Raw genomic sequence first — 23,993 nt, 5'->3', positions numbered from 1 at the left:
AGGGAAGGCAGCGCTGTGTGCATTGGCATCTCGCGAACTGATGTAAAGTGGACCATATTAATCAAGACACTCAGCGGGAACTGCTCAACCCATTGTAGGTGTGTGTGTGTGTGTGTGTGTGTGTGTGTCAAGATCAAAAGACGGTAAGATATCTTTCTTTTTGATGCAGTACTACGTTTGCGCCAAAGAGTTCACTGTTTCCCTTTTTGACACCTCATGTCCTTTTCAATTACAGTGAAGCTACTGATTTATTGAACCAATTATCATGAAACAATCTCTGGCGATCAAACAAGTCTTTATTTCTGTAGTGTCGTGAGCGGTAGTTCCGCAGGCACCTCTATAGCTTTTGTACGCAAAGCATAAAAAATGAAAAAGAATGCGGCAGCCTTGAAAGCACAACAATCGCTGGAGTCCGAGAGGTTGAAAGGAAGCAAGGAGCCGCGTGACATTTCTTCAAATGTCATGAAATATCCCTTTGCGGGTTTGATTGCCATGTCAGCGGCACGCCAAGTTCAAATTTATTCAGGGATTTAGGGATGCGCCGGTCACAGTGTATTTTTGGCAGCGGTCCGAAACGTTCAAACAAGAGAATTAAAAACCACGGCAGAAGAACTCAACCCCACAGTTCGCTTTTCTGCTGTCAATTTTTCTTTTTCAGGTCAGTGCTCCTGGGAGAGGTAAATAGGAAGAAAGGGGAGAGAGAGAGAGCGAGAGAGAGCGAGAGAGAGAGAGAGAGAGAGAGAGAGAGAGAGAATGAGTGGTAAAGCAAATTGAGATGGCTAAAGCTGAATCCCTGGACCTGGGCCCGTGTCAGCAGAGCAGGCTGTAAATAACCACTTTTATTAGGCCCATAATGATCCCCAATGAATATTGACAGGCGGCCTATGATGACTTTGTAGCTGAATATCAGTAATTAAGTTTCAAAGGAGCGGCTGGTGGAGGTAAGGTCATATTGATCTCCCCGTGCACAACATGCCAGAGAACAGGACGTCAATTGGAGACGTGCTTGTCTGCAGGCTGCCAGCCTTGCACACGCATGCAAATCTCCCCCGCCCATGCACAAACACGCACATGACAACAATGAGGGGGTCAGAGCAATCTCACTTAATGGGAATTCCGGGCAGTTCCATATGCACCACGAAAGCTCTCATCTCGTCTGGGTCAATTTGGCGAATTGTGATAACAAAAAGATCTAAAAGGTACTTGGCTAAATCTCACAAAGCAATCTGTGTGCGCAGGGAGGAGGTTTAGATAGAGTGCTCGATGCAGTTGAGAAAATCTGCTTGGGCTGAAAATGAATGCATTTTAGGAACACAAAGAAATCAATATGGCGTCTATGGATAAATTGACTTGAGACAACAACTAGTTGACTTATCAAACCAACAAAATGCTTGGGTAATTCCTGCCATGGCAAATAGCTGCAATTTGAACACAGATGAACAAGTTGAAGACTGTGAGGAGAAACAACGCGCAGATGTCAGAAAGAATGACTTGCAATCAGTGAACTTAGCACTTGACCTTGAATTGGAGCGGTAAAAATTAATGAAGGTGTACAATGTTATGAATTAGCCAGAGTGTCAAGGTCTAATGTAATAAACTCCGGCTACAGTCGCTAGAAAGCCTGAAATGAGCAGTCGCTAAGCCAGCTAATCGCTAAATAATCAAATCGCAAAATAAGCGCCAACGTGTACAGTCGACTTATCAGAAGTCGGGCTAGAGGCGCGTTAGGGCGGAGAGCCAGCAGCTGTGACACAGAAATGTTGTATTGCAATCAATATGTATTTAGACATAAAACAAGACGACGGCTACATTAGCAATTTAGCAGACACTCTCAGACCGGAACACGTAAACGGCTGACGTGATCATGACGAAGAGGTTCCATGTCAAATGTGTATTAAATATTTGTAATCTCATCAATAATATTTACACCACAAACCACAGCGTATTGAGATCTACACAATAAGCCTCAAAATTCTATATTTGAATCAATTTAACTTTACTAAGGGACAATGATTTTATTGTCATATAATCTGGCATTTATGTGCAAAGAACTTGTACATTAGTACAAAATGTAAAACCTTTTGCAGTTTTAAAAAAATGCATTTTTAAATGCACAATTACACGTCTACAAAATTATACTTTATGTTCAAGTAGTTTTTAAAAACTTGAGAAAGAATTTCTCTCCTCACAAAACCGCTTCAGTGTCCTTACATTCCGACGGTAATAGCTTTTATTGTTTTTAATGGTATAATGGCATTTTTTCCTTGTTTGTAAATATCACTGCACATTGTGAAGAAAATCACAAATCAAATCGAAATTGCAAAATAATAATAAAAAAAAAAAATCGCAATAGAATTTTTTTCTGGTTGACTTGTACAGCTACTGCTCATTGCGAGGCATATTTGCAATTAAAAGACCAACCAAGTATATTTATCTATATTGGCATAATTTGACATTCATGGTCAAACTTGCTAAGCCCTAAGGACCACCTCACTCTCCGGCATTAGCGCACAACACGCGTCCTGTCAAACCTCCCTTTTAATCCAGATGGACATTGGAACTGTGGCTTTGACTTCAGGTACTGGAGAAAGATTAATAGACCCATAAAAGAAAGCGTTTTAATGGTCTTTCACATCTCTTCTGATGTGTTCGTATGCTTGCGGTACCATAAAGCACAGCTTCCATATACCCCTCTCCTCCCTCCTCCCCCCTCCGCTCGTTCTCTCCATGTGACCTGCTGACCCACACTGACCTTAGCCACTCATGCGTGTTCAAGCGCTCCCAAGTGTTTGTATTCATGATTGACTGGGAGTTTGCGTATGTATGTTTGCATCTCTTGTGGCTCGTGTACCTGTCTGTCTATGTGAGCGTGCCTTTGTATTAGAAATGCAATCCAGGTGTAATGACTTGACCCGAGGGCCGCACGAGTGCTCAAGTTCAACACAAAGCATGCAGCAGATGCACGCACGCTGTCGTGGGGGCAAAGCGATCCTCCCCAGCCTTACACACGCCATTTTTAAAGCTTCTCCATGAGAGGATGTTGCCACGTGGATGACAAAGTCAACCACAGCAATACTTGATGTCAGTTAGAATCATTCTAGGCTCATTATCCATTCCAGACCATGACGGGAAGCGCTGATGTAAAAGGTAGATAAGAGGATAGAATGAATATCATTTCGCCCTTATTTTTTCCCATTTCCCATGTACCTCCTTCCCCCTTTTCATCCTGATGTAATTTGAAGCGCTTGAATGATCATAGACCTAGCCATCACCAAATCTGGAAAGACACGTTTAGGCGCCCCAAGGCAGAAGACAAAAATCTATTTTCACTACACTCAACAGCCCTGAATTCCTGAGCTGAGTTATAGCCTCACCATAGAACACGAAGGGAGGTGCATAAAATCGGAGGCACTGATGCTCATTTTGCTAAGCTGCTAAAATATGCAAAGTTAAAGCCTTTTGAAGGTTGAGGTTATTGTTGTTACCGTTGTGTAACAAATGCATCCCCCGCAGCTGTTTATCGACTTACCAGGTAACACAAAGTAAGCATTTCAGCGGAATTTTCACTCCATACACCTTGGCCTGCATTCTGAGTTGATTTTTCTTCAACACATTTTATTTAGTGCTTGTCGGCAGCCTCGTAGGACGGCGTGCAAATGATCAGGCCGTGCTCTTTTGCCCTTCGTGCGGTTGCATGCAGGGGCGGAGGGCTGAGTGATGCATGCTTTATATTTAATGGCAGCCTTCAGTTCAACGGGCTAAGTGATGCGAGGCGAAACGCTGTGACTTTGGAGTGTGCTGAGGTGTTGGGAGGACGCAGCTCTTGGTCCATTCTTGATTGATTTTTTTTTTTTCATTAAATGAGCGGCAAAAACAAACCCCTTCAATATAATCCATGAATTCCCTTTTGAAACCATCTCAACGATAGGCTGCCTCGTGGTTAAATTTGGCATTTATCATCTGTAAGTCGTACATCGAGGGGTGAACACTGTTATAAATATGCACTCCGCTCATTTTCACTGGTGTGAAACAGAAGTATTGTCAGAAACAAAAAATACAAGAATAATACAAACACGAGAATAAAAAAAATAATAAATCCGCACATTTACTGGTGGCACAGGGGCGAGTCGATGAAAAACGAACTTGCATTTTCTCCAATTTTACGAGCAAAATGACACCATTTAGATGTAGTCTGGAGCCCTGCAAGCAACCAGGAAAGTCGCTATCAATTCAGGCTTGGCTATTATTTGGTTGAACGAAAAACCCCATGATGTCAACGATGGCCTGCATCAAGTTGGCACTTTGTCTCTATACTTGCTCACCTCAAATATTTACTACTCCCTAACTATTGTATCATAAGAAACAAATCTTAGTTAGAACTGGCGAAAAATTCAGGGAAGGGAAAAGCAATGGGATGAGTTCTCCTTGTAGTCTTTGGGCAGGCGGGGTGAGAAACAGTGGTCACATAGGTGTCAGTATCCTTCCAGGGGTGTTTGAATCAAACCATTGGGTGCTTTCGTGCACTCTAGACACCTTGCAGTTGAGTTGGCAGACTTTGTCACTGAAGACAAAGCAATCAATTCTGTATATTTTAGCTTTGTTTTTTTTTCCGCAGAGAATAATGAGGGATTGAGATGGAGAAGTCGGGATAAAGAAAGTGCAAAAGAATAAATAAAGAATCAACACATGACAGCGCTGTACTCTTTAACTATACCTAGCATGACCTTGCACAGCATGTGGCTGTGCTCTCACACAGAAGAAGGAAATGAGCACAAGCCGGCAGTAAAAAACACACCATGTGGAAAGTTGGACTGACATATTTATAGCACTAATGATATGTAGTGACTGATCTTTGCTGCCTTTTCATCATTCTGTCTTTTTCTGAAGCGCTCCGCCAGCGCTTTTGGATGTCGGTGCACACGCTGTGCTTTTTATTTGTTGTTTGAGATTGTGAAAGTTGCAGCGTGTGGACACATGACAAAAAAAGTTTTGGAGGCGTGGTTTAAATGATGTTGTAGAAGACAATGGGATATAATTGGTATTTTATCTGTGATCAATAATTCCTGTCAATGCGTCTTCCAGTTTATTCATCTTTCTTTCATCAGACCAATGTCTCTCTCCTTTTGTCCTTCTGTGTATCAGCCTGTGCAACCAAGCAACTATCTACACAGTCTTTCCATCTGTCCACCATTCTGGCAGTTCATCCATCCATCGAGCCATCCTGATTGTTCTTCCATTCATCTATCTGTGTCGAGCTAGCCTTCCGTCGCTTACATCTCTTTACCTGTGCACTTCTTTTATCAGTCACTGTTGGTGCGGTCACCTGACTTTTCAATTGTTTCTATCCATCTCTCAGTCCATATATGCTTCCATGCAAATATTTGTATCTTTTCAGTTCTTCCATGTCTACACTGCTTTGGTCCGCATTCTTCATCCAACCGACTCTATTCTCAAAATCTACCCTTGCATTGTAGAATCTACCCGCCGATTCTTCCTTTTTAACATCCCTTATCTGTGCATCCATTCTTCTGTCTGTCCGGCCTAGCTTAATGCATTCAACAGTATCCATCTGCTTGATCTTTCTTCGTCATGAATCTCTCCTTTCATCCATTACCCATTGTCTGTCTGTCCATCCATCTATATATTCTTTGTTCTGTCGGTTATTCATACATTGTTTCATCCTGTTTGTTACTCCAGCCATTTGCCATCTGTCTGACTAGCCTTCTGACAGTCGGTACATCCGTTTGCCTGTTGATCTATCTATTTGACCATCCATCGATCGACCTGATGATCTATCCTTCTGTCCATCTATTAACCGATCGAACTGTCCAACTATCAGTGTGTTGAGCGATCATTTGGACTGTCCATTGGTTTGCCCAACTAGAGACACGATGGACCCTATCTTCATGAAGCCCTTGTTCACTTTGAACTCAGCGCAGTAGAGACACGCGGACAACACAGCGGAAGCGCAGCGGACTCGCTGGAGTCTGTGCAGGAGATTGGTGCATGCAAAGTACATTCATAAAGAACGTCAAGAAGATCCCCACTTGCGATGATGTAAATTTGGCCACTGCGAAAGGGGCACAAAGGCGAGACCGTCTTTAACACCCAGTCGTGAATCTGTATGTGACCACCCCCACAAATACATTCATATCCCATAGCATAGCAACATATTTCTCAATGAAATTCGATATGCACCACATATCAGCAGAGCACATAATCTGTCTGACTGTGCCTAGATCAAATCCTCGCAAAAATTATGTCAGCGATACAACTTAGACCTGGTTTCACCTAGTATGAAGTCTAGTCTACTTTCTGTCACAAAATTGTCAGGTGCCAGAATGTGGTCTGCCAAATTCCCAAAATATGAAAATAAGGCCCCAAGAAACAGACAATGTTAACGGGAAAGATATTTTCTTCGGCGTATCATTCATCCGTCCACCTTTTCAAAAATCACAAGGCAAGAATCAACATTGCAACCCTTAAAAAAAGAGCAAACAGACATACACGCTAAGAAGATGTGACCGTGAGTACTCTCTGTCTTTGCTTTTATGTTCTAGCAACTACTTTTATGATGGAGGACAAAAATGCGCAAGGGATAGAGTTAGCCCTGTAAAGATGACACATGACAGTGTGGGACAAGAAGGGCTTTAGGGGGAATGCCGGTATCATCCGCACGGTTGACATGCAGCACAAGTATCTCAACATGGCGTCACACATGTTTTGACAGGCGATTTACAGTCGAGGAGAGGAAGTGCAATCTGGGTTAGCTCATCGTGAGTATTTGGAGAAAGGGTAGATAGTGACGATTGCTGTTGCGAGCTGAGAAGTCAAAAGGAATTCAACCGGGTCCTAATTAAAGGGATGTCCTCCAGAGCCAGGCTGGGCTTGGGTGGTACTGGGGTGAGATACTCATCCCCTTGTGTCGTCTAAATGAGGACAATGAACTTTTGGAAAAATCTTTAAGTCCTCACCTTCAAGAAGCTATCACCGAGAACTGATGGTATATTCCTCTAATTGAATGGAATTACCCTATTTAGGAGCACTGTGCAGTACCACATGACCACAATAGCGTTGCAAAAACTAATAGGGAGGTAAATCATGTTTGGTAAGCATGGCAGTGACCAAGAAATTCTCCATATCGCAAATCAATGTTCCAGGGATTTTTAAGCTGTGAAGTAAAAGTATTATTTTGCTCTAACAAAGAAATTTGATCTACAGTCTTTTCACTCTTGCAGTGCTATTGCTACTGATCAGAATTGGACTTTGAAAATAACAGTAAAAATAGCTAAAACTAAGTGAAATTTGCTGTTGGGACCTAAACATGGAGGCTGGGTTATGGCTAATACGCAATTTAATAATTTCCATAATGGCCAATTCAGCCTGAACATAACGTTACCTCTTGAACTTAGGAATGATTTCACTCAAAATGGAAAGACACACACATTACACATTAAACTGTACACTTCCCCTAATTCATGTGACTATCCCAATATTGGACCAAAATATTCTTAATTATGTCCAAGATTTTACTGAGGCAATTGAAAGCAAACCAAATCCTGGCAGTGCAAAAAGCGGTGAAAGAATGTGATAACCAAGGCCCACATATTAGACTACTTCTTTTTACAGTTCAGACTTTTAAATCATTCATATATATTTGGCTAAATTTAATACGGTGCTTTCTGACTAAATAAATGACTACTCATAACACATTACGCATGCAGCCATAACTTCATCTGACACACCTGCACAGTGTAATGAAATCAAACAACTGCAGTATATCAATAATTCCATCTTCGCAAAGCAAGTCAAATAAGCACATCTACCAAAATATCTTTTGTAAGCGCTATACACTCTTTCAACACCAGATACTTGTACATGAGTTATACAATTCATGCAATATAGTTTATGAGTACAACTGTACAACTCCAAAGTGATGTTCTGAATACGGGTGAGACAAGATGGCTGCCAGGCAAAGGAGACAGATGTTCAGTCTGACCTCAGTGGTTCGCCCGAGGAGCCAAACCGCTGACATTGGTCCTTCTGCACTTGTCAGTCATTAGCAACTCATTCATCGAGTTGTGCTGGTGGCCACACTGGCCTATAAACCAGCCGTTTAGATGTCAAAGTCAACCAGATTGAGTAGCGGATGATGTAGACACCGTTTCTTCCCCCCCCCAACAGTGCATCCCCCTCAAGATAAGATCAATAGCGCTCTGGTATACATGGATTGTCAATTAGATTTCAGTTGTTTGAAATGATGACTTGTTGTGCAAAAATGGCCTTGTACTTTGTGATGGGCAGGGGTGAAACTGAGTATGGAGGTGGGGAAGATCACCCTAGGCGGGAGAGATCGTCTGGGTCCTAGCTGAAGAAATCAATACCAGCGAGGGCAACCGTTGCCTTTATGATAAGTCATGGCATCTTTCAGGGCCTGACTACAATGGACCAGCGATAGCATTTTCAGCTCCCTCCGTCCAAAATAAAAACAGCCAAAGGTGCCGACACAGACGCATACACAAAGACAGGCCTTGTACTCAATACAGAAAGTCACCGGAGCACAAATGAATCTTTTTCACATTCAATATATGTCTCTTTTTTTTTTTTTTTTCAAAAAAGACCTCTATAAAATATCTGTTTAAAAAGTGTTTCTTCTCTTGCCAGCCCCACACTTTTCCTTTGTGGCACTTCCTTCTCGCATAAACCTTTTTCATGTGGCACACAAGTCCTTTTACTAGGCCTCTGATTGGATTTCCTCAGCTACTTTCCGCTGATAATATACGGCAGCAAGTTTTGATTACAGTTATTATTGGTTTTGTGTGAGATAAAAGTCAATTAATTTCACTCTGTGAATTAACCCTTTGAGCGCGATTGATGTGAAACGTCAACAATGGGAATCTAAACATGGAACGCCGTCGGCATTGATTGCTGTCAACTCGTTTTTTTTAATGGAAATAGGCGGAGAAAAGTCTTGGCTTAATGTGCTTTGATCATTAAGCCAAGAAAGTAAAATAAATATTGTATTTTCATGACCATTCGGTGCATTTAAAAGTCTTAAATTTTCTCCAAAGTGGACGAGGTGATAATAATAATAATGATAATAATAATAATAATAATAATGATGATAATGATAATGATAATGATAATGATAATGATAATAATAATAATAATAATAATGTGGCACATATTGTGTTTGCACCGATTTCCAAAATCAGTAAATGCTGTTGTGACTTTCCTAAGCACTCCGCTTCCCTGATTAGGAGCATTGCATGCCGACACACTACTCATACAGAGGAAAGACGGATGTGAAAGAGGACGCTAAAGGCAAGCGCCCAGTAGGTACTGTAGCGCAGCAAATGGACTTGGAGCTTGCCATAATTCGGGGAAGTTTGACGAAGGAACCCGGACTGTTGGACATCAGTGTAAACCGGGTGTTGAAAGTGAAGTGAGTGCGAGCGATGAATGTCAGACGGCAAACATAGCTTTACACAAACTGGGAGGCCGCCTCTGCGAGTTACGCCTCATTTTGTCGCGAGAATACAGTAAAACAAAACATGAACTATGGCCAGCAGATCGCAGCTTTAGATCTCTTTGAGAAAAGCTCGCCATGTGTCACAACAATGTGTAAGCTTCTAAAACATGGCAGGCACTTGCAAATGCGACCGTTACAAGCAGCAAGTGATTAATCAAAGTGTTTGTCAAGTTCAATTTACTTCAAAAAGTGTCACAAAACAGAGAAAACATGCCAGAGATTATTTAAGAATAGAAGTAAAAGTGATGTTGTAATGTACATAGCTATATACACATACATGCACACGCACACTACTTAATACTACTACAACAAAACACTGTACAAATAGTAAAGTTTGCCAAATGTAAAATTCCTACATTGGTGATTTTTTGCAAATCCATTATTTTGCCATCAAAAGCACTTCTTTGTTGGTATTAAAAGAAGAAAGGACAGTTCGAATGTTTGAGGCATCACTAAAGCACAAATCAATATCATGAAAGTCATGTATGTATAAAATGATTCTTTCCACAAAAATCTTGTTTTAGAGTCTAATGTTTCATTTGGTAGTTATAAAACAATATTCTCTGAGCCTTTAAAGTTCAGTCAAAATGCTCCAAACTGACTGGCAGTCAATAGATTTATTTATTTATTTCTAAATGGCTGGCATTAAAAGAGTTAATAAAAAGAAATTTCCTGATATGATTCTAAAGTTTATTCCTTATATCATATGTGGTTTTATTTCAAAATATCCTAACATCCTAAAAATAGTCAACATATAAAAGAGCCTCAAAGATCAGCATCGACTCACCCAGTCTTGGCAAAGTTGGTCCAGTAGGTCATTACCACAGCACTGAGCATGACATCGTTCTTTGAGAAGTTGCAGGGGAAAAGGTCAGTTGGACCGATCATTGGAATTCCAAATACGTAAGGGACCTCATCTCCGTGCGCGGCATCTGACCAGGCAGGCTTCATGAGACTCTGGCAGTGGTGGTAGAAGGCATAAAAGTAGGTGGGTGAGCCATAGCGAGCGTGGAGATCTGCCGTCACCACTGAGGGCTCCACCCACTGGTGGTCGGTGAACAGAGCCACAAGCGTTTTGCGCCTGGTTTCTGGATTTTCCTTGTCCGCCCAGTCTGTGTACATGAACTTAATGGTCTCCCTCAGAGTGTCTTTGCCCTCGGGGTATCCATACAGACTGTCCACAAAGTCAGACACGGAGAAGTCAAAGTCGTTTCCAGAGACGCCATCCTCGGAATCCACCACGTTCTCCACAAAGCGCAGGCCCTCGCCTTGGTTGACGCCCAGCATGATATCATAGTTGAGGAACTCCCCCTGCTCCATTAGGATCTCGGGGTCATCTGGAATAACATCGCCATCAATTACAGGTCCAAAAGCCACGTGGTACCTTGCGGGTTGTATGTCCTGCTCCACAAGTTCCCTGGAACTCTTCTTCCTCAGACAGTCCACCATGTCTAACGTGTCCAGGACGTTACATCCCACCTTCTCCGCCAGGAGGCGTGTATACTTGACCGGCTGGTAATTCACCGCCCAGCTGGACAGTGCCGAACCGCTCTGAATGATGGCTCGGTGGAAGAGACCTGCACAAGAACACAAGGAACAGATCATACGTGGTGTGTCTCATGGAAAAATTCAGTCAGATGCTTCAAAACACAATGGCTGTTCATTTGGCTGCTGTCATGTTAGAGACCTGACTGTCAGCAGCACAGCTGATAAGAACAAAGCCCAGACTGACAACAAGTTCTTGCTCCCACACAGGACAATAATAGATGGCTGCAATAATAGAATCATGTCTGTGATAATGAATGCGCAGATGGCCTGGTCATACAGACTGCTCGCAGACAGACGAGAGCACCAGCACTCTGTCATTTCCTTTCCCATCCCGACAACTCCCACAGTAATAATCTGTATGCTTCTCAGAGGCAGATGCTGAGAATATGGCGCGGCAGGTTTTTGTTACACTGAGAGAATTCACGGAAACAATGCGGAAAAATTCATGGGTCTCAAAGTAAATTCTGCTGATATTAATACATTTTAAATTATAAATGCATTCATTGTATACTGCTCAGTGGCTCTGCTGGCCTAACACAATCAAGAAATCATGATCATACTCTTCACATTGATGTCATATTATATCCTACGGTTGAATTTTTAGGTGAGAGTTTTTATCCAATGAGAATTCAGATAGCTCGTGTTGCCGGGCAGATTTCATAAAACCTGTAGCACGCACTATTCGTCCGAGGCCTTCGGACACAATCGTGCGGGCGTCAATTCTGTGTGAATGAGGGGCTTCTGCAGTTGATAGACACTTGCGATAGCCAATCAGATCACAAGTTGATGAGACAGCAAGGCCTTCCCGCTGGCCTTATGTTGAAGGTGATTAACGTGTTTTGTGATTGGATACTGACTCGTGAGGGGGCAGCACTATGCAGAATCAACACACCCTAAAGTCGTAACTGGTGTCCGTTTGAAAATGTAATCTCTATTCTTTCCTTTTTAAACCACAATGAAGGAAAAGTGTGGATTTAATTGCAGATACACTTGCGAGGCCATTTTCAAGACGAACCTTTCAAGAGAAGCTAGGTCGGCCAACACTCACTCAGTAGTGCGTAAGTGTCTTTCTGTATATTATTTTGTCCAGCCGTGGTGTCATAAATGATGGTAATATGAGGGGGATTTTTGAAGCTGGACTAAGTAAGACTTCACTGAAGGCCTATGTGTGAAATGCACAGCCCACCACTTATACTGTTTATCTTTTCCAAGGTCAAAGGGAAGCCAGAATCAACCGCAGATGACTTGATGGGGTACATCGTGGACTAGTAACAGGTTAAGAGTCACCAATATTCAAATAGTATCTGGCTCTGATAAAGGAGCTGGAGCGCAAATGGTGTCAATATTTGCTGATCATGCATTTCACAAAAGCGGAATCCAAGTGGATTTCCTCTCAACTTTCAAGAGGCTTGATCTCAGGGTGAAACATCTTCAAGAAGCCTTCCGGATTAAAAATGAAACAATTTTACTTTACTATCTACCGACCTCGATCACTCAAAGTCTACACACTGTTGAATTCTTACTCCTCGTACATCCACAAGCGGTTAGAATTTCTTTCTTTTGTTATATTGTCATTCCACAAGTCACAGGCATTGAATGACATTTCAACCACTTAGTTATTCATGGAGTCTCTCTTTATAGCCCGTACTGACATTTACCTTTTACAGATACAACTACTTATGCCTCTGCTTTTTTAACCCACATTGAAAATGTGCATGCACGTTTAATCACTGGCTTCTACATGAGATTGTGGGTGGATTGCTATAAATAAAAGTAAACTCCTACTCCTTATGTGCAGGGGGGTGATGGAGCCGAGCACATTTACTTGCCAAGAAAATACAACCTGGTGGCATCTACGGAAGGAAAGTGCGTGTGATGTATGGCAATAAACACATTGTGATACAGACCTCCTATGAAGTTAGTAGATATAGGATTGGGATCTTAGCGGTGTGTGTGTGTGTATAGTGGAAACCAACACAAACAAATCTACAGTCTCATGGGTTCCCTCCCAAATCAAATTACCGTTTAGTTGCAGTGGAGAGTGAAGGAAATCTGAGACGACTTTCTACCACAAGGCATACATCCCAAATAAGAAACATAATTTCCTCAGAAATAATTGAATTGCAAGCCTTCAAAAAATGTTCCCATTACATCGTGCAGATTAAAGGTGACGTCCCCTTTGTTCGCGGTATGTTTTCCTCGCGTCATCGACGAGTCTCAGCATTACAGCACCAGCGCTGCTTTACCGATCTGGAAGTCAGAGGCCAAGCTCCAGCCGCTTGACCACGCTGCTTTATTGTTCATGTCATCGCTACGGTCAAATTGATTGAATTGCGCTGACGTTGTAATGGTGGCAGGCGCAAGCCTACGACAAGTCATTACGAGTGGTAACAAAACGTCACAAGATGTTTCCACAACATCGTGTGGAGACGCATGCTGGCGTGCAGAGTTCCAGAGTAATATTTCGGCATCAGTGTGGGTGGCTGCTGAAGTCTTTGTGTTTATGAGGTAAACAGAAGACTTAAGTGCCAGATATATCACTTTGGTAGCCTTAATCAGTGGCAGCAGGGGGCTTATTTCTTCTTGGCAAAGATTAAGTGTTTATTTACACTCCTATTTACATTTGTTCGAAAGTAGTAAGTAGAATTAATTTGCATGCATGGGTGAATTGTTAAATGTTTTTGAAAGTTACACTACAAAGGTGCACTCTGCCGTGGGTTGCGATAACCTCAGTGTGGAAGTTGTGTGAATGCGGAGACAAGCAATAAACTGTGCACAAAAAAATATTCATATTTTTCAAATCACGCTTTACAGCGACATCATCGCTCAATAGAGTTCAACTCAATTCAACAACACAATGTGTACAATGTTCCAGATGGATTACCTAGCATGCCGTGAAGCCCAAACACAAATCGTTTGCAATATACAGTAGCGGACTTTTTCCATGCATGAATACAAACAGTGAGATTCATTCACCCATTTTCTATGCTTTCCATTTTTCAGTTTAGGACCTTCCTCAGCTTAAACAACCTCAATTGCTTTCTTTTGGGAACTGTGCATTGGGTGAGCTAAGTGAACCACACAGATTTCAAAGGCAAAAAGACTAAAGATATCATTGAAAATTGCAACAATGTGAAACATGCTGTCTCATATGCTCAAGTGAACTATCACCCGGTGTTTTCGTCCTCAAGTCCTATACAGTTTTTCATTGTGGATTATATCTCCATAGTCCATGGATCAAAACCTTGATTACAGAAAAAGAAGCTAAGCGGCAAATTAGTCATTCACTATAATTATAAAACTTTAAAGCTGAATTAAAAAAAAGGGCACTTTATAAAACAGAACTATTTACAAGGTCAGTCAGAAAAGTTCCAGGACTGAAGTCACTTGAAAATAATCTCCCTAACGCAGCCTTCCCTGCCACGCTTTGATGCATTCGTGGAAGGATTCTTCCTTGGATCCTCCACAGCTCGGTTGTCATGATCATCTTGATGTCATCAACATTTTCAAAACTGGTCCCCTTGACATCCCTCGTAACCTTGGCAAAGAGGAAAGAATTGCACGGAGCCACGTCAGGTTAGTAGGGATACGTAGGTTACGCCAGCACGGTGATGTTCGCTGACGAAAACTGTCGCTTGCAGGTGCGCACAATTCTCACGCACCTTGTAAATTTTGTGAAAGGCCACGTAAATGATTAGCCTGGAATTTTACTTATGATTATTTACTATGTTCGAAAAACGTCCATCTAAATTTAAATCTAAGCCTGGTGGACTGAATTTATTTGCCGTGAAGAGAAATATAGTCAGCTGAATGGTCAGCTAGTGTTGAAAACATGTGCCTCATAGCCAAGAGGTTCTGGGTTTGAATCTCAGCTAAGACTTTTCCGGTTGGAATTTACATGTTCTCTTTGTGCTTGCACGGATTTCACCAAGTAATCCAGCTTCTTCCCACATTCACAAAACACCCACGGTGGGTTCATTGAAGAGTCATAATATCCATAAGTGTGAATGGAAGTGCATGTTTGTTTATCAGTAGTTTGCCATGCGATTGGCTGCTGACCAATCCAGACTCGATCCGCCATAAAACCTCAAGTCAGTCGGGATAGACTCCAGTTTACCCGCAACCCGAATGACGCAAAAACGTATGTGGCAAAAATGCCCATGAGAAGCTGGAGTTTGCGTTTGTTGTTTCTGTTTCACCAAAATGATTCACATGGGATGTCAAAGCCACAACGAGCACCACTGCCCTTCAAGCTGTCCTATCAGCTGTGCGTCTCTGCAGGGTGGTGGCCTGAGCTGCTTCCCTGCGAGCGGAAGCAGATGTCGAGGATTTCACCCACTTGGAAGCATTAGAGTGACAGCTATAAGATGCAATTTGCCGGTGTGGGAGTGGGGATGTATGGCAGCTGCTCGAGCTCGTCTGACCATCTTTGTCACTATCATCCTCTGTCCTTATTTCCCCTCTCCTAGCCCTTTCTTGGCGTTGCCTCTCTTCACATCTCAACTTAATTTAGGCGCAGCAAGCACAGGCATACGTGGCGCCGGGAGTTGGCCCTACGGTGCCATCTCCACTTGTAATTGTTTTTGATCATATGTTGAAGGAGAGCATATTTGCCTGCAGGGAAGTTCCGTGATCAACAAGGCATGCTTGATAATACGTATTGGTATGCAGCTCTTCATCTCTTAATCAAGCAATATCACAGTAGTTCCCATAGAAACGTCATTTGGCCATTAATATTAAGATCACAATATACAGTGGTACCTTGAATTATGAGGATCCCAGTTGACATTTTCCCAACTTACAAATGCTGATGCTTGGTTGATTGTCAACATTTGAAAGCTTCAGAAATGCTGCTGCTCAAGTGACAAGAAAAAAAAAAAGTGCAATCAAGATGCTGTCATGTCCTTGCCTGTGGACAAGGAGAGCCACATTCACTGATGCTCTTTGAGCCTTTTATTGAACGGGACAGACAATCACACGTCAAACAACAAAATGAGGACACTCGCAAGGAGCTGTAAGTTGTCGTCTTTAAAAGCAAAAGCACGTCTCGCCCATTTCGGAGGTTCCCAAGCACCAATCCAAGCATGCCCAAAATATAAGAGACCTTTAGAGTTTATTTTCTGTATGCCATTTTTTAAAAACAATCGAGAAGGTTAAAAACCCGTAACAACAAAAAAAATGCGTTTATTTGGGGGGCTGGAATGCATTAGGCGCCATCCTTTGAGACATCCATACAGTTGACATTATAACAAGCATATTTACTTTTATTTACGGGTGCGCTATGAATGCAACGGGGCCTGCCTGCTCCTGGCAGCGTGCGCATCCAACGTCGCAGATGGCTGACTGCTGACGAGGACTGAGTGAACCTGACGCTACGAGATTTATCTTTCGCTTTGTTTGATGAAAGGGAGCAAGAGTGAGTTGGGCTTCACTATTGTTTGCTGAGAATCATATAAATCCAGCGCACAGGAGCTGTCACCGGGGCAATAAATATGTATTAGAGCTGTGTGTGATGAGCCCCACTGTGGTAAGAAGCCCACTGGGGAAGGTCAGAGAGAAAGCGAGGGAGCGAGAGGTGGTGGGGGGAGCACCAGCTCTGATCACCCACTGAGAGAATCCACTAATTATCCGCAGCAGGATGTATGTGTGTGCGTGTGCAGGTGTGTCAGTGCTGACTTTGATAAGACATAAAGATGATGAATTGATCTACATGCATCATCGTGACGGGGTTAATGTTTGTGACACTGTAGTTGGGAAACTCTTTACTTTGCAGAGAAGAAACACTATCATTGTAGGTTCATATCAAAAGCGTTTTGCTTTTGTAGAATCAACAGATCGCCTTATCGTTATCTGCCTGTTTGACATGCTAGAACCCGACACCTTAACCATGAGCTGATCTATCAAAGCACAGCGCTGCTGGCAGATTGAGGTCACGCTGAATTATGACTGGAGCTGCGAGGTAATCACTCATTGGGTCGCGGCTAAAATGCTGTCGCGTAGCACCGCCGCCGTCTCAACGCTGCGGTGAGCTGACCTTGACCATGACGCCCTTTCACTAGACACCCGTTAAATGGGCATGTGGTTCAGGCCCCTGATTGGTGGTGTGGCTTCTGGGGATAATTTATTGTCGATAAAGAGCAGGGGAAAAAAAAAAGTTGCTGACCCTCGGATAGGTTAGAGCGCCACAACACCACGACTGGCTGATGCCGTATGGGAATTTGGATTAAATGTTGGTTTGAACAAGCCAAATGGGGCGTCTTTGGAGAGAGGAACATGATGAAGCAGTGCTTTGCATCACTGCTGATATATTTTATGGTACATATGCGTGTTAATGGACAAGGATGTTTTATTAAGTTCATTAAGTGAGTTAGTTTTCATTGTTAATATTATTTCAAAATGGCTTAGTTTTAGTAAAGTTTTTATTAGTTTTAGTATTAGACGAATGAAGTGTTTGAGAAATAAAGTAGACTTCCCAAATTCCCAAACAATTGTTTGACCTTCTTTCTTCTAGATGGAAGTACAATGATAACATAATTAATACATTTAAAATAAACTCCATCTCATGTATGAAATTAATTGGCTTAGAAGAAAAATAATGACAATTTTGTTGTAATTATAGTTTTATAAAGATAAAATATAGTTTGTTTTTTTTAAACATTATTTGATTTCATTAATGAAAATGTTTTCAATTTCAGTTTGTTATTTCATTCGTTCCCAGTTAACGTAAACCGTGCTCACAGCCTACCCTAAAAGAGAACTTAAATTATAATCAAGTCAAATCAAGACATCTAGGCCATAAATACAAAATTGATCACTGAAAAGTTGTCAGTATGGCAGTAAGTAATTGAGCCAATCTTGTGGCTCAAGACAACAAATTCTTAAGCCTCAGTGAAGAAAATTTTTTTTTTTTCTCATGTTTTTTCATGATAAAATGTTGCATTGACAGTCAATAACGACTCTGATCAGCGAATGAGTGACGAGCGAGTATTGTGTTTGCTATATGCTATCGGCTCCACATGTTGTAACCCCGATGGACCAGGTAATAGAAAGAGTACTCGCTCATACCTAGATAGAGGAGGGACGTGATGAGCTGAGCAAGCAGTATAACCAAAAAGACTAACATAGAAATTTTCCATTTCACGCCACTCTCCCCCACAGTTCCTGCCAGATCTACTTGCCTCTTCCTCGTCTTTAATCTTTCCCTCGATCGAGCACTCGCCGTCTCTGTTCCGAGGGGCCGTGCTGAGTCCCTCCTTGCTAATTATTAGGCATAAGCCTGTGCTCAACGAAGCCGGAATCCTCTGAGCCATCTTACCTCCAGCATCTTCTCACTGTAAGCAAATCTCCACAGACCAGTGCACTATACGGCGCACCCTCCGTTGTAAAAAATTAAATAAAACACGTCTAGTGAAAATCTTGCTAAGTTTCACTTTTTCCCTCTCTGCTGTATTTCTATTATTCATTTTCAGCCTCATCTCCTACAAGGAATCATTATTTCACACCAAACGATAAAGCTATATGAAGTGGTTTATTTCACCTCAAGATTGAATTCGCCCCATTTTACATCCTTGGTCACTTGCAGTCATAGGGTTAAAGCCGCCGTCGCCATGGCGACAGTCTTGCGGCTACAGCTACTTAAACACGAAGGTCTGCGGTCAAATTATGAATTAGCCCGACAGATAACTTCACATTTGGTCCAGATACCCACATTGTGCCTCTCGCCCATTAAGTCTCTGTCCAACATCAAATTTGCCAACTTTAAAATGCATCTGACGGAAGACTGATTTCAACCTGTCACAAGACTGCATTATCCGTGTCGGCCTCAATCCCGAGATAAACAGAAGATGCTGTAAGTGAAATGCCTTTACATGTCTGTTTAAATCAAATAAACTGTTAAATAGAAAAAAAAAAATCCAAGAAGTGGCAAGTAGCTTCTGAAAAACACAAACCGAATTAACTTGCGCGTTACATTTATATTTTAGTGGAACGTCCACATATTAGGAGTTCCTCGATTCTCGATTGACAAAGCACAAAAGACACTACTACCTTCCAACACAAATTAAATTCACTTTCCTGGAGTTGCCATAGCAATATTTTAGTTAAGAGCAGAGGAGTTCAAAACAGAAGCGTCGACCTTCTTGTCCTCTATCCGGGCCATAAAAGAGGCTGTGTTTGAGGGGCCGGTGTTTTCATCTATCAGCGTGAGCCATGCTTCATGCTAACCTTATATAACGTTGTTTGGTCTTCAGCTCGATCCTCTGAAGAGCTCGGCTGCCTGCCTGCAGGCAGCAGCTTTGGACAGATAAAGAGTTTGATCCATAAGTGTGGATGGAGGGGAAAAGAGGGGAGGAAATAAAAAAAATAAAAAAGTAGAGCAAAGAAGACTGATATGAAGGATGGAGAAATACGAGGACATGGCAAGAAAGGGGGAAGAAGACAATGAATAAAAATGACTGAATTGACAAGGCTGTACATTAGATCAATACGCATGGGAACGCGGTGCGTGTGGTTTCTCCTACAAATTATGACACGACATTTAGCATTCACAGGTCAATACAACACACGGCATGCATGCATGCGCAGAGGCTGGCATCTCTCCGTCTGTATGCACAGCACAGCTGGGTTTCATCTCATACTTGAACTCATCAATCTGGCTGCTAATCAACAGGCAGGCAGACAAGGCATAACCTGAGTGGAAAATAATTTGCAGTTTAATTTGCGGAATTTGTTTCGGCCTGCGGGTGAGGCTTACAACTTCGGGAGGTTTTCGACGACTTTGGAGAATGTCATAGCCTAAAACTAAAAATTCGCCAAAGCAAAGCGATGCTGTGTGATTGTTTAAACATTGTGGCGTATTTGTGATGTATTATTGGGGACGATGAAATAAGATGTGGCACTCCGAGTAAAATAATTATTTTATTTATTTAAAATTGCCATTTGATCCAGCAGGAAATGCGATTATAATTGCACCCACTTAGACTTTCTCGCGGCACTTGAACGTTTTAGCAGCTCCTTAAAGTACAGTGGAACGTTAGAGGCCCAACACAATATGTGAAAGGACATTTGTCTGTTTGTTCTGATTTAAAAATAAAAGCGTGAAATGCGTATAAATAGGCAGGAAGGTGTGCTCACAAGTCGAGAGTGTGACACAAGGCACATACGATGACTTGCACGGAAGGTGGAGCTTGGCGACAAGCTTGTTAGCCGTTAACACAGGCACCTAACATTATACCTTGAAAGGTCAAGCAAATGTCAAAATAAGATGATCTTTGTAATATCACATAATTCATCTCTGTTAGAACTTTAAACTTGCAACCGCCGCCCCCCCAAAACTCCAACAAAAAAACAAACAAACAAAAGATTCATAAACACACTCAGAGTTAGCCTGCAGATGCTTACAAAATAAATCTAAACAATTTAGAAAAAAAATCTAATTATAAATGTTCCCCCCCACAATATTGTGATAACGTTTCAATATTATTTATTTTGTCAAGGTCCTCTTTTCATGTATTTCTTAAAAAAAAAAAAAATAAAATATATATATATATATATATATATAATTCTGTATTACAATAAACGGATGTATTTTAGATAAAGGTTGCTAAAATAAAAGCAACTGGACCATGAATTAATATGATAGACATTTTATTTATTTATTGATTTTAAAGAGGCACATAAAACATTATTGTATAACATTTTGGGTTGACTTCCCCATTAATTTACAAATAATGGTGATTTGAATTTAAAATTCACATTTTTCCGCAAATTTGAAATTATCAATAGAGCCTTGTTGTTGACGTATGAACACTATGAGCCATCCTCTTTTCACAACCTCCGACGGAGAGTGACAGTGCATTTTTAGTCAGTCCATAAAAAAACTACAGCGATCAAACTACTCTTTTCCATACTCATTCAGCTGCATCTACATAGTCATAACTTACTCCCACATCCTACGCGCTGAGACAAGGAGGCTGCACGCTGAATTTTTTCCAATTGCACTCACGCAAGTGTCACTAATGCCGTCGCCTGTGAGAGGCAAAGGCTGTTATCTCCATGTCCTTCATTGTGTTCTGGCATTCGAGGCGGCATTCACCACGCTCGCTCCATGCCGCGGTTGTGTTTAGATGTGGGCCTGATATGGGGCACAACAACATGCACGCCGCCTCAAATAGGCGCCAATGCGGAAATGGGAAGAATAATGAGTTATTACAGGGGTATCTGTGTGTATCTCCATGTCATGACTGTGTAAGCGGCTCTGCTAATCTCATTAGATGAGACAAGTTGTTAAAGATGTTTTCTGATTTCTCCCTCTCCTCCTGCTGTGTCCACAAATAGATTCCAGATCAGGGAGCTGAGGGGAAACGATTAGAGCCTATAGTTCTCATTGACACTGTGCTTAATTGGACGATGGGCCACGTGGTAGCTCTGCGGTAGGAGTAAAAGTCATGACTCCTGCTGTTTACAAATATTTAGTATATTTAACATCCATCCAACTGTGCTGTGCGACCTTAAAGCGCATCAGTAGCAACAAACTATAACCAGAGACAAAGAATACACTGAAAAGCTCCTTATGTACAAATCAGATGTAGAGTATGTCACGGGAGGGTCAAAGATATAAGTCGCACATGACTCAGTCAGCTCAGCCGTGAAATGTGGAAGGATGGCAAGCTTCTATTCTTGGCTACATTTTGCCTGTGACAGCCAGATGGGATGGATGTAACTCATTTTTTGGGCCAAGGAAAGCCACGGAGAGGGCATAGTTGCATTTGTGACTGACAAATCATCTCAAGGGGTTTACGTCCCCTTGAGGGGATCCGGAGGGGTTTAGCGCAATGATGGCAAGAAAGAATGACAGGGAAAAGGAGAAAAGCTAAGGGACCTAAGTGCTTGCAGAAACAAATTAGCTGTGGGGGATATTGAAGTTGGAGAGCTGGATACCAATCGAGAAGGAGCCAGTGGGTGAATAGTATTGCTTACAACGAGCCTTTTCTTTCAATACATTGGATCTTGCTTAGAAGCCTTTAAGAGTCTGTGTCTGATCTCATCTGACTACAGCATCCATTCAAAGGCTAAACCATTTGCATGTATACAAAGAGCATAAACATGCTACACATGTGTGCCCTCTGAATGTGAATAGGTTCTCTAGGGATGCCCAATCTCCAAACAAACGGAAAATACCTTCAGGCTGAATGTCATATATACACAATACGGTACACCCACAAGACCAACACTGGTGGGCACACTCAGTCGTATAATTCAGCAAGCTAATTAGGCACCACATGCAGTGCAACCTTTCTTTTCCTGACCAAGAAGATCAACAATTCTTTTTATGTAAAACACTGTTAATGAACCGCAACCAGATGGCATAAGGAAAAAAAAACCTCCCTCCCCTGATGTGCTGCAATTCCTGCTCTTCTTGCAAAATGATAAAGCTATTCCTATTAGAACGGCTCCACCTATTACAACCTCTTTAAGGGTCAACGGTCACACCAGCAGCTGCATCCAAGCTGATTAACTGGAGTAGCAGACATGAACGTGCAAGACCGGGCTCAGGTTCCAGCAGCGTAGACATATTCTTCATATTCTTCTAGCTGTGTGTGTGTGTGGGGGGGGGGGGTGTGCGCGTGTGTGTGCAGCTTCTCGCCCAGCGTCTGACACCGCTGGCCCCTGCTCTGCCCATTGTGCCACCAGCCCCGCGGCCAGATGCCACGCGGGCTCGGCCTAATTCGAGGCGGCATGCCATATAAACAGCGAATGGAAATAGGATGGAGATGCAAGGCACTGCTCCCCCCCCCCCCCCGTCCACAAAGCATGACTCAGAAACAAAATATACGTTCGTTCATTAGCACGATTAGGCAAAAACTACTCAACCGATTCTGACAATACTTTCTGAAACCATGTCAAAAATACCATAAAGGGAGAACCTGTACAATTATGGTGCAGAAAAGAATACAGTTTGAGGAAATTATTTATAATTTGTTGTATGCATCACAATGGAGTAGTACAGTGGAACCTTGATTCGATGGATTAATTGGAAGAAGGGTGGTCCGTTTGTATTGTAAATTTAATATAAATGCAACACCCAAAATAACAGACACTTGTACACACCTAGCCTGAAAAAAAAAAAAAAATCATAGGTACGAATCAGACAATGTGACACACTCCTTTTTGAGCTGCATGCTGACGGAGATGCTCATCTTATGTCCATGCTTTGCATTCCCATTGATGGGACAGTCGTGCTTCCATCAATCCGTCTCCTAGAGCACCTTTCGACAGTGGACTCATGGATGACCTTGACCCTATCTAAGATGACTTGGATGAGAGGTGGAGCACATTCTGCACTGGTCACCAGCTACTCATATTCGCATCTTAAATGAACATCCTGTACAATGCATGTTTAAAGAAAAACAACAAAATAAAATACTTGACCTCATAGTTAACTAGAAGAATAGAGGTATTTATTTGATCTTATCTTCCACTAAGATTTTTATTTATTTATTTTTTAAATTTCCAATGGAAACTCACTGACCGATAAATTCACATATTGCCAACGCTAATGGAACTCTCTGTAACCTTCTTCCTAACCAACTGATATTTGAAGTTATTCTTCAGCCGTTAACTATTTCCCCCCGCCACAGAATCCAAAACACAGCTCTCTTTTTAGTGCCAGTCTCGTGTGTGTATAGATTGAGTGAGAGGGTGTGTTTGTGCGTCTTATCTCTGTTGAATAGCAGCAATTTTGCAACAGCCTATCCCCGGAGAGCACTATGTCTGCATTCACAGCCTCATGCTTCATATAGTAAACTCCCATCGAGTCAATTACGGTGGCAGAGTCTTTAGCCACCGTGGCCACTTACTATAAGTGCACATTGAGACAACTGGTTTATGACATATGCGGCCATAAAAGTGACTT

General features: G+C 42.0%; 1 protein-coding gene across 4 annotated transcripts in view; it reads right to left on the bottom strand.

Moving 5' to 3' along the window:
* The window catches only part of nlgn3a (neuroligin 3a), a 215,537-nt gene that overhangs the window by 5,533 nt on the left and 186,011 nt on the right, over positions 1 to 23,993 (bottom strand). For all 4 annotated transcript variants that reach the window (XM_088293270.1, XM_088293268.1, XM_088293271.1 and 1 more), the window contains one exon: positions 10,320 to 11,109. In XM_088293270.1, the coding sequence (XP_088149396.1) occupies positions 10,320 to 11,109 (790 nt within the window). The remainder of the gene's footprint in view (positions 1 to 10,319; positions 11,110 to 23,993) is intronic.

Source organism: Idiotropiscis lumnitzeri, chromosome 4 (genome assembly GCF_059441095.1).
Source record: "Idiotropiscis lumnitzeri isolate Australia: NSW breed Sydney's pygmy pipehorse chromosome 4, RoL_Ilum_1.0, whole genome shotgun sequence".
NCBI lineage: Eukaryota > Metazoa > Chordata > Actinopteri > Syngnathiformes > Syngnathidae > Idiotropiscis > Idiotropiscis lumnitzeri.
This window is presented reverse-complemented; position numbering and strand designations above follow the sequence as displayed.